Genomic DNA, 12,042 nt, shown 5'->3' with positions numbered 1-12,042 from the left:
GAGGTTGCAAGTCCTATTTTCATATTACAATTATGGGCGTGGGAGCATCTTCCATATCTGACCCAAATTCCAATAAATTTAAATGGTGACGACTCATACGGTTGCAAGTATAATATTTACTTTCTATTTCTATACAATATTGTATACTGTAGTGTTTATCCTTGATACTTCCATACCCTAAAATCAGTGGCAATCATTAATTGTGTATAGGTGGGATACCAGGAGAACGTTTACTCACACATCAACGCATGTTCTACATGCGTACCGTTCTAATCACAACACACATAATAATGATCAGGTAATATATGTTGTCACAATGCATCAATGGTTAATTTACTAATTATATTATTGTCTTGATCGATTATAACATAGTTATTGTAATTGGAATCGCAAGTTGTTTGGACACCGTACGATGATTATTTGCATCCATGGTGTCTTGCAGAAAAACATATATGGCTTACAATAACGTCATTGCTATGCTTCCAAATTGTTGAGTATTGCCATTCAGAGAGAGTCATGCGACAATTTGAATTGTTGCAAAGATGTCCAAAGTAGCCTACTGACAATTTTGATAAATCCGCGTATTGTGTAAAGTTGACAGGAAAATTTGGTGTTGATTGGCGTACAAAACACGCACAATACTACCGATTTTGGAACCAGCGAGCTCAAAATATAGTTGGGGATGACAATTTTTATGTAAATGTGGACTACATAACATGGTATTAGTAACATGGTCACTTATTCATGACACTAGAGGCGGCTGCCTATATGTACCAGTTTATTATTTTAACATTTTTAATACTCCACTAATATTGATAATATCAAATTATTATTTTGGTTTTTTTAATATTACTGTACTAATAATTTTTTTTTTCTTTATATGCGACAACAAACAGAAATTAATAATATGTTAATTTTGGTTGTTGAACCAAGAAGGGCTGACCTGATTGGGCAATAAGTCCTCCCGGCAATAGTTTTTGTTATTTTTAATTTTTAATTTTTTTATTTTATAGAATCAATCAATTTCGATCATATCAGTATCCACAAGAATACTAGACTCTAATTAATGTTCACGCTAACAGAAGATCGAACGCAATTCCAACGACTTTTGCTTCTCCACTCCCTCCAAAATTCCAAAACCCAATCCCATCAAAACTCAGCTCCGTCTCACTCTATATATAACCCGTTAACGCTCTCCGTTGAATTCGTCTTATAGTCGAGCCACAATGGAGGAAGGTAATTTCCAGTTGCCATCGTCTCTCTGTGTCTTTTATCTGAATAAATTATGTGTGTGTGTTAATATATGAAAAACATACCCATTACTTCTTCTTTTTTTTGTATGTGGCTGTTGATGTTCAGTGAGTTCTCATGAAAAGGCTTTGGATGTCTTGTCCTCTTTTATTACGCTGCGTAGTCCTGCTGATAAGGGCAGCAAGTGTTCTCGCTTCGAGTTCGTCTTCGATTATATTAAGGTAATTTCTGAATTTGGCAAATATGACATTTTTTTTTTCCTGGTCCAAATTGTATATGTTATGACTTTATTGTAGATTCTGGACTTGGAGGAGCCTATTTCAAAGATGAAGATTATCCACGTAGCTGGCACCAAAGGGAAGGTACTAAATTATGTGAAGAATCAGTACTAATTTTTAACAGAAATTTATGTGAAGAATAAATGTACACTCAATAAACTTGTTTGTATATGTAGTAAGACACTAATTGATCTTTTTATTTGGGGCTTGAAAAGGGATCCACATGCACTTTTGTAGAATCAATATTGCGTAATTGCGGCTTCCGCACTGGACTTTTCACGTCTCCACACCTCATTGATGTCCGAGAAAGGTTTCGTGTAGATGGGTGAGATTTTTAATCCATAAACAGGTGTTTTTTAGTTTTTACTATAAGTAAAACGGATGGTGTTTGGTGTTTTGATTTCTTATTCTCTTAATAGAACACAGCATTGGTTTCTCTTTGCTTTGTGTATTACATGATTTCCTGTTATTTTGGCGAAAAGAAATCCAATGAACTGTTTAAAGTTTAAACTTAAATAAAAAATAAAAAAATGATTCATCCTTTTCTGTTCCTTAGTCATAGGTTCTGCTCTATTGTTACACTTTCATGCCTTCAGCAAATCTTTTGGGCAAATCCTAGCGCGTTTTGTCTTCTGAAGCGCCAAGTGCACTTACTTCTGTTATTTGTTCTTCCTGATTATTGTGATCTCTTGGCATTGAGCCTTAAGTTAAAAGTCATTGGGTGCGTATGTGATTTACCAATACAAAAATTACTTTTTTTTTTTGTTTTTCTTCTCCTTGTGTCTTTTCTCATTTTCAATTTTGTAAAATCATTTGCATCATAACTATAGGTGCTATGGTTAATAATCAGTTCTGGTTGGCCGCTTCAGTGTAGACATCTGTGAAGAGAAATTTTCAGCACATTTCTGGTGGTGTTATGATATACTAAAGGTATGCTTGTGCCCATATTTTATTTTATTTTTAATTCTTCCCTGAATTCTGATAGCTTTTGGACATGTAATTTGGGTAATACCTACGTGTAGATGGAGTGGATCTTTGGCAGTGATGTATCTAAAATTAAAGATGTTCATTCTCTTTCTTTTCCCGATTCTTTTGAGTAGAAATATATACAGAATAATAATAGTGGCAGGACTTAATCATCGAAATTCTTAAATATGCAAGGAAGCATTTGATAAATGATTTTATAAATTTAGAGATTTTTTTGCGGCACAAAATCATGGAGTCATGCAAATAGTCTATCTCAGCAGATGTTGATGCTGCTGAAATTTATAAGAACACTAACTGGCCAGCCATAAATTAAAAATCATTAAATTTTGGTTTGTTAATATGACCTTTTGGTTTAGCCATGCAATTAAAAAATTCTTGCAGCAGTGTTTTTGTGGCAGAGTAATGAGAAAATGCTTTGAGATGATTCAATGTGGGATATGCATATAAGTTTCTAACATATACAAAACAAGTTACAGGAATAGAATATCATAACTCTTTTTTTTTTAGTGCACTCTGTTCATATAATAATAGCACTAGTAAACCAACCGTATACTCCAGAGTGATATATATGACTCTGGGGGTTCTCTTGGTGTTAAAATGAAATTTTAGAGTGTAGTGTAGGGCTAAATAGAGTTTAATGGTAGAAGGGGGGACCTGTGAAGCCTGATTCAAGCAATTGGAGTCAAGGAGTTAAGGTCTTGTTTAATTAATTAGAATCTGTAACCAACTTGAAAAGAATAGTTAGTTTTGAGTGCCTGTTGGGTTTGCTTAGGTTATCTGTTCTTATCAACTTGAAACCAGATTGACTGTCACTATAATTATTTATATGAGAAATATCACTACATATCATGTACTGATATGTATATATGTATATGTACCTATATATACATGTAAGAATGTATGCATGTACATATATTACATGCATTAGGGCCAAATGTGTTGAACCTACCCATTGTGAGAGTAACCTCACCCACTCCATGTTCTCATACCGTTGTTATAAATTTCTGTTTTGAAGGAGGGAAGTAGTAGCTTAACTCTGATTTTAAGTTAACTATGTTATTTGCTTAAATATCATTGTTGATCTCTGAGTAAAGGATATTTTTTATTTTTGTTTTTGAAAAATGAGCTAGCATAATGAAATAATCCTGATGGTTTATATATTTGTTTGTGTGTAGGAAAATACGAATGAGGATTTACCAATGCCCTTTTTGTTCTGCTTCTTTACCTTACTTGCACTCAAGATTTTTACAGCAGAGCAGGTTTGATCCAACTTTTCTGCACAGGCTTTTCCCCACATAGATCTTTCCTGTTCATGAACTTTGTTGCTATTAAAGAAGTGGAATCAGAAACATCCTCTTAAATATAATTTTCTTTTCAGGTAGATGTTGTTATCTTGGAGGTTGGGATAGGTGGAAGATTAGATTCAACAAATTTGGTACGTGTAATTGTTGTGGTATCTATTGATTAAATTCAGCTTGTTCATGGTCTAATGTTGACATCATATTCTATACAAGAAAAGTTGTGTCTTACAAGCTGGGGTTGTGCCAAATGGATGCCATCTCCTTCTATTATTGTTATTATTATTATTATTTTCCCCTCCTAATGCCACATGACAATCCTTTTGCCTCTTTATTTTACATACTTTTTATCCCAATCAACAAAAGAGCCTTTGGTGTTTAAAAACACTTCTACAATTAAAATTCTATTACCAACAGTTTCTACTTTCTAGAATTTGAAAAAAGTTTCATTATTTATTTTTAAATTATTTGAATAATACTATAATTTTTGTATTAAAAATAAAAGTTAGAAACCTTTATCCAAGTTATTTTGGGAAAATGGTTTTGGATATTTGGGATGGAATAAACATGTTTGTGGGTGCGTGTAGTAGCTGCGAAGTACGGTGAGGAATGGGGTAGCTGCAGTTCGAAATCTGTCAAGTACCAAAATTTAAAGATATTTAAATGGATTTCCGTTTTTTTATTTTAAATTATTCTAATAATCTATTGTAATTTTTGGTTTTGATAACAACTTGGTATTACATGAGATGCTTTCACTATATAACCTAAAGTACTTATTGTTCTTTTTATTATTGTTATTTATTACATTGTTCAATTTTTATTAGATTATTGAAAGATTTTATTTAGGTTACATATAATTTTTATTAATCCTTTGCATTGGGCTTAGTATTAGTTTTCTATAAAGCTGATGCCCAGGAATAACCTGAGTATTAATGCTCTAACATTTCAGGTTCAGGCACCTATTGTGTGTGGTATATGTTCCCTTGGGTATGATCACGTGGAGATTCTTGGTTAGTGTTCTAATTCCATAACCTCGGTAATTCATGTAAATAATTGATGCATAGCTATTGTAAATGAAAGTGAGTGAGCTGATATATTTATATAGTTTTCTAAGATAGAGCTATCATTTTGTATTGACTTTTAATGTGCAATACGTGCACTACTAGTTGAAATTTAGGAAACAATTTGACCTTTTGCTGCATTTCTCGTTTATGTTCATGTAGCAATTTGTGAAATATGTAGATTTATATAAATTTGCTGATTCTCTATCATGCTCCTTCAGTGGTATATTTACTGTGGTCCAGCTAGTGAGGGTTGCTTTGACATGGTGTAAAAACTATGACAAATATCCTTAAACATGACACATGATCTGTTTGTATAAGATTTTATTAACTTTTCTTCCAATGACTTTAATGGCCAGAGGCCCAGAACCTTGTGTCTGCATTTGTATGTGCTGTCATGTTTTGTGAGAATAGGATACTGGGAAGCATGTCAAACTAATGCCTTTAAAGGCTGTTTACCTTGAACAATGGCATGGTAAATGATGAAAAAGATTTTGCACCTGAATTTTATGGATTAGGCCTTATCGGTGATTATGTCAAAATTTAACAAATAAATGCTTGTTATATATGTCACGATTGTACAAAAATTATTTGTAAATTTATATAGGTAAAATTCTTAGATCATAGTCAACTACTACGGTGCTTCAAGAGTAATTCAGTCTAATATGAATAAGTGATTCCTTCTCTTTGTTGGATTCTTTAACCAGGACATACTCTTGGACAAATTGCTGGGGACAAGGCTGGCATCTTCAAGGTTTTCTGTTGAACCACAATTCCTTAAAGCAAATGCCAATGGGAATTGTAACACAATTTCAGTCACTTTTACTGGTCTTTTTTATACTTGTCTATCCTTTCTGGGTGCAGCATGGGGTTCCAGCTTTTACTGTGTCTCAACCTGATGAAGCAATGAGTGTTCTTCAAGAAAAGGCTTCTCAATTGGGTGTAAGTTGCATAGTTCTCTTCCCATATTATTTGGAATATGCAAGACTCTGAACCTGGCTTGACTATAACAATTGATTAGCCACAATAATAATGAAAATTATGGGTATTTGTTTTTGGAACATAAAACACGAGTGAAATTCCCTTGCATTCCAACCAAAAGACATGACAATTGATTGTAACCCGAGATGTTGGTAAGCCAATCAGAACTCAAATCCGATACTAACTCTATGGCTGCAATACTTCAATACTTAATTGGCCTGGTCATGACTGCACATCACCTCTGTCTGTCACATCCAGTACCAAATAAAATTAAGTACTCACCCTTTTAAAACCATGAGAGAGAGAGAGAGAGTGTGTGTGTGTGGCTGATTAGAAGTTGAGAATGATTAGGGCTATTGGTGGGGTCTTTGTTACTTCCATCTAGGATGGGCTTTTCAGTTCACCTAGCCTTAGTCTGGCCTTATTAATTTCTCTAGGTTGCTAACCCGTGCAATGCTTAGGATAGTTATAAAAGAAGAAGAAGAAGAAGATATATGATAGATATTTGTAAGTATTAATAAATAAAAATTCAAATTAGAAAATTTATAGAAAGAACATGCCTAATTTAATTATAATTTGTTTAAAGAAATTCAATTAGGATTTGACTTGTGTTTGATTGTTCTATCCAAAATGATGGTGATTTTAATTAGTTTAAATTAACATAGTTTAGCACTATCTGTAACTCTACAAACCAAATTTAAATATATATTAGAATGATGGTTGGGCCTGAAAATCAGCCAGAAATTGCAAGCCCAAGCCCATCTAAAAAGGCCGGGCTTCGTCCCAACATATCAGGTTATCTGACCATTGTTCAAAGAACATCTTCAATGTCTCGTAGGAGTCTTAACAAGTTGAAGTGCATTATACCAATTCAAATCTAGCTGTTTTTGTTGCCTTAATAAGCAGGTTATTTAACCTGTACTGTGTCAAACAGGAAGAACATAAAAGGCTATATCTTTATGTTATGAAAAAAATCAAGTTGATTACAGGTACATCTTGAAGTGGTTCCACCATTGGATGCTAACTTGCTGAATGGTCTAAAACTTGGGCTTGAAGGTGAGCATCAGTATCAAAATGCGGGCCTTGCAGTTGCACTGTGCTATACTTGGCTTCATAGGACTGGCCATCTTGAAATCACTAACCTGGAACAAACTGTAAGTTCTGCACATAATAAGAGCTCTCCTTTATGCCATGATTTGTTATACCAATTGATACATTCTTATTTTTTAAAATTCATGGAATAGAGCTCTTTGCCAGAGTCGTTCATCAAAGGTCTAACAACAGCCAATTTGCAAGGGCGGGCTCAAATAGTCTCTGACCAACATATTGACATTGAGTGCCCTGGAGATCTAGTGTTCTACTTGGATGGAGCCCATACTTCTGAAAGCATGGAAATATGTGCAAGATGGTTTTCTATTGCCATTAAAGAAGACAGCCAGCCACGGGATAATTTTAGAGCTTCACATGAACTGGTACAGATGCCCCCTGATGAAAGATCCAGAAAGAACTCTATACAAGTAAAGCACTGAACCTCTAAACCCTTTTGAGTCCCTATTATTTGGTACTCAAAAAAAAAAAAAAAAAAAAAGAAGGTGGGAGAGTAGAACTTAAAATCAGGTTGAGTTCAAAATCCAGCTAAGCAGGTGGTTGACCTCTACCCCCTGAACCTCTCACTTTTTTGGTTCTTTGAGCGGTGTGGTTTTCCAAACATTAGTACTTATTGAGTGTCTAAATTTCAGAATTGATTTTTTGCACTTGAAAAGCAATTGTACTGTATTTGGTTGCTTGGACAGGAGCCTCATTTCCAATTCTCAGTATGTGTTTGAATTTGAATTTAATTTCCAGAAATCAAGCCCAGATAAGCAATTCCATGGTAGAATCAAATGTCTATAGAAGATTAGTAATATTTTTTCTATATTTGTCCTTTTTATTTTAAGCTAAGAGTAATAAATTTGTCAATGTTTTGACCTTTGATGCTCTGTTGCCTTATTCCTTCTAATTAATGTTGACGTAAACTTCCTTTTTCCTTGCCTCCCTGAAAGTAAGGTGTATAGCTAAACGTGTTGACATATACTTGCAGATACTCTTGTTTAATTGTATGTCAGTGCGAGATCCTCAGCTGCTTCTTCTGCGCCTAATAAAAACATGTGCTAGTCATGGTGAGTACTAGAGCAAGAAGCTTAGAACCATCTGTAGATATAAGATTATTATAGAACATAATGATCAAGGGTTAAAGTGCATGGATGTAAAATCAGCTGTAAAATATTCCCAGGTGATCTTAAAGTGAACAATAATGATCAGAACGATCCAATTTCTGCAGAATATTGAATGCTCGGAAACCACAAACAAGGATAAATGTGCTGAAAATAAAAATTTTCTTTAGATGTCAATTTGATTTATCAAGAATTTTTTTATTGTAATACAATTTCATTTTGATATTCCTGGTAATAATGAATATTTGGTTGAAATTTTAGGTGTCCGTTTCAAGAAGGCACTCTTTGTACCAAATATGACGGCATTTTTTAAGTTTGGTTCCCATGCTTTGCCACCCACTGATTCTCAAGTTGAATTATCATGGCAGTTCACTCTTCAAAGAGAATGGGAGAGCCTCATGCAGGGTAACAAAGGTATTGACTTAATACATATTAAATATTCTTATATTACTGATCGTGTAGCCTCAGCACTTTCTTTCAAGTTACTTTTTTTTTTAAAGAAAAATTAATCAATTAATATATCACCTCAAATGTTTGGATTAACTCATCCTCAGCAATGTATGGAAGTTGTCATTATTGGATTGCCTAATATGAAGTTCTCAAAAACTTGCTGCATGTCTTTGATGTGAGGCAATCACTATTTATTTTTATTGTTTTTTCCCACACACACACTTTCACACATGCCCTCTATCATCTTCTATCTGGTAGACTTGGTTAACAACTCCCAGCTTATTTTGAGAATTACAGTTAGATTTTTTGGGGATGAAGTTCCTTGCCCATTTTGGCATGTGTATATCATACATAGAGCATAATTAAGACATCTTCATTTGCTTAGTTTGCTTTGTTTTTGACTTAGTAGGAGGAGATGCCAAAAGCACAGATGGTGTTTGTGAAGAAGTAAAAGATGATTTAGAACTGAGCACTAAAAGTTGTGAGAATAGTATGGTGTTTTCTTCTCTCCCTTTAGCTATCAAATGGCTTAGGGACAGTGCAAAACAAAATCAATCTATTCGTTTTCAGGTAATACCTTATCTTGTTGGAGAATATTGCATATCCGATGTTGTATTACCTGTTGACACACATTTTTCCTCATTTGAAAACATGGTCGAAGTCAGTTCCTTACTATTGTCACAGTTATGGATGGGTCATATGTATAACTAGTGCAGATTGCTATTTATGCTGGTAAGAGCTTGTACACCAAACAACTTTTCAAATTATACTTGCAAAATTGGAAATATATATATTTCCTGCAACCTGATACCAACGAGTTTGACAAAATTTTTTTGAGTGCTTGTGAAATTTAAAAGGTTACTTGAATGGGCAGTGTATTCAATGCCCAGTTGAAAACCATGATTAGACAAATTTAATTATTTACTCGACCTACAACCTGATTAATTTAATCATGGGACCAACTTGCATCAATTTGCAACACCTGCATTGAGTAAATTGCTAAAACTTGCAAGCCCACCTTTAAATGAGTAAAAGTATGACTGTTGTAATGCTGTTCTGTTTCATCTACGAGTTCCTTGCTTGTCTCTGCATTTTGTTCTTTATGTTCGTATAGCATCTTTGTAAAGAATGATCTCACTCCATCCAATTACCTGTCTTCTAATATTGTTTAAATTGATTCATCAGGTCCTTGTAACTGGTTCTTTACATCTTATGGGCGACATTTTGAAATTCATAAAGAAATGAGCTGCAGGGCCTCTTGAAGTCCCATACACACACACACACACACACACACACACACACAAGCACATATATTGTGGTCAATTGAAGCCCCATGGTTGTACTCACTCCAAGGGAAAAAAAAATGGTCCTATAGTTACATATGCTGGTGTTTAATGATGTGAAGAGGATATTGAATTTATCTTCATCTTAATAAAGTTACTAGGCTTTTCATAAATTAAAAAAAAAAAAAACTTTCTAGTGAGTTCTCTCTGATATTTAGTGACTGTTGATGTGTCATTGCTGCTTGATATATTGTTAAAACTGCTAATTATTAATGTCGGTGTTCTTTGGGCATGAGAGATCATATAATGTCTCCGTTTTATGATGCCTATATTTTTCTGTTTCCAATGGAAACTTCTGTATTTTTTTTTAAAGAATAAAGTATAGTTAACTTATAAGGGACATGTTTCAATCCCTCCAAAAAATTAACTGATTAAATAGGCCGTGCTATTGAAAGTTACTCCAAAAATTCTTAATTAATAAGTTACAAAGATATTTGGTGCATCTTGAACCCACAATTTCACATGTTTACGGCACAAATTGGCTTGACTATAATAATTGATGCCTAGCCACAATTCTAGTGAAAATTTGTATTCCAGCCCAAAAGAGAGGCTAAGCTATTGGTACACCAATCAGAACTCAAATTCGACAATAAGCTACAAATACTTAGATTCTGTTTAAAGATATTTATTCAAGATTTGATTGGTGTTGGGTTGTTCTATCCAAACTAATGGTGAGTTTTACTTAGAATCTAAATCTAAATGAACATATTTTTTTTGCGTAGTAACTCTATATAAACCAAATTAATACAGTACTCTATATATATTAGAGTGATACTTGGGCTTGAAAATCAGGCAAAAATTGCAAGCCCAAGCAAAACACAGAGGTGGCCTAAAAATTCATCGGCCTTAGTTGTATCATGTATGTTATGATAATTATATTCAAATTCCTCATGTGTATGACATATATCTCTCCAGAAAAATTGTAGATCAAAAATATCTTTCCAGAAAAATAATCCTACATGTGTCCAAAAAAATTCCTGCATGTTCATGGGTTGAATCTTTCAAGGAACACGACTCAATCATCTATAGGATGTCACAAGAAAATAAAAAATTGTTCTGCATGTGCTTAGCATTCATCCTTAAGGAAAAGAATGAAAAGAATTCCACATGCATGTCAAGAAAAATTCTGCATGTACATACCAACTTGGGTAGGATTTTTGCCTTCCAAAATCTTGCCATAGTAGAAAATCCAAGTTCAAACTAAAAAATTTTCATTAATAAAGTCCTCATGATCAAAAGATCAAGCCCCAAAACAAAAATCTTTCATCAAGAAGGTCTCTTGGCTAAAAAAATCAATTTGCATTTTTCTTTAAACAGTTACAAAATTCCACAAATTTTCTTAACATGTTTCTAAAACCCTCTCTAATAACATGGGAAAAAGGTTCTCATTGTTTCCAAAATTTTCCCACCTCCCATTTTGGTGGTACATGCTCCCAAAATTTCTCTTTGACAATTAACAAATTCCAAAACAGCTTAATACATGCTTGAATTTCCTTTCCAAGAGTTATGAAATTCTAAAAATGCCCAAACATATTTAGAAATTCCCTTCTAATAGATAAGAAATTATAATTTCTCTTTTCACTAAAAAATTTAAGGTAATGTTTGGTAACTGTTTTTGTTTTCTATTTTAAAAACCTGTTTTTAAAAAAAAGGAAAAAACAAATATTTACGCTCCGTTTGTTTCAATGGAAAAATTTGTGTAAAGATAGTTTTCCTTGTTTTCCAGTGTTTGGTAGCTTAAAAAAAGATGAGTCGAAGGAAAACTATCTTTAGTCAACATAAAAAGTATGGTTTATTTTTAGAGATTGTTTTCCATTAAATTTTTTTGGAAAACAACTCTATTTCACAGCAAGCTAAATAAGGGAAGTTAGGAAGTTGTTTTTCAACTCATTTAAAGTTGTTACCAAACATTGGAAAATGAGATAGTTTTATAGAAAATGTTTTTTAGAAAATAACTCATTTTCTAGAAAACATCATTGTTGAAACAAACAGAGCGTTAATGTTTTCAAAGTGAAAAACATGTTTGGTTAGTTGAAAAGGAAAAACAATTTCCAAAAACAAAAACAGAAAATTTTATTTGGTAACTACTTTTTAAAAAAGTTCAATTTTTTTTTTGGTAAATATTTGCAACAATTATCTATGAAAAATATTAAAAGTACTACAAGTATACACTGATGTGG

General features: G+C 33.2%; 1 protein-coding gene across 5 annotated transcripts; it reads left to right on the top strand.

Moving 5' to 3' along the window:
- Positions 1-935: 935 nt before the first annotated feature.
- Positions 936-9,991, top strand: LOC142639120 (folylpolyglutamate synthase-like). 5 transcript variants are annotated; one of them, XM_075813223.1, is made up of 16 exons: positions 936-1,236; positions 1,360-1,472; positions 1,548-1,613; positions 1,745-1,854; positions 2,399-2,459; positions 3,692-3,775; positions 3,895-3,951; positions 4,764-4,824; positions 5,583-5,629; positions 5,740-5,817; positions 6,846-7,010; positions 7,101-7,373; positions 7,937-8,015; positions 8,331-8,483; positions 8,929-9,089; positions 9,705-9,991. In XM_075813223.1, the coding sequence occupies exons 1-16, from the start codon at positions 1,227-1,229 to the stop codon at positions 9,762-9,764; spliced, it is 1,578 nt and encodes a 525-aa protein (XP_075669338.1). In that variant the 5' UTR covers positions 936-1,226; the 3' UTR covers positions 9,765-9,991. The 5 variants fall into 5 exon arrangements, with proteins under 5 accessions (XP_075669338.1, XP_075669339.1, XP_075669337.1 ...); XM_075813224.1 differs by having other exon boundaries at positions 1,029-1,236; positions 2,380-2,459; positions 8,926-9,089; XM_075813222.1 differs by having other exon boundaries at positions 1,082-1,236; positions 8,926-9,089.
- The last annotated feature ends 2,051 nt before the right edge of the window (positions 9,992-12,042 follow it).

Source organism: Castanea sativa, chromosome 6 (genome assembly GCF_040712315.1).
Source record: "Castanea sativa cultivar Marrone di Chiusa Pesio chromosome 6, ASM4071231v1".
NCBI lineage: Eukaryota > Viridiplantae > Streptophyta > Magnoliopsida > Fagales > Fagaceae > Castanea > Castanea sativa.
This window is presented reverse-complemented; position numbering and strand designations above follow the sequence as displayed.

What these genes read in the sequence shown, in the direction of transcription:
- LOC142639120 (XM_075813222.1), top strand. An exon ending in AGATTTTTACAGCAGAGCAG is followed by an intron (nt 3,776 to 3,894) that starts GTTTGATCCAAC and finishes TTTTCTTTTCAG; the next exon opens with GTAGATGTTGTTATCTTGGA. An exon ending in CCAGAAAGAACTCTATACAA is followed by an intron (nt 7,374 to 7,936) that starts GTAAAGCACTGA and finishes ATATACTTGCAG; the next exon opens with ATACTCTTGTTTAATTGTAT.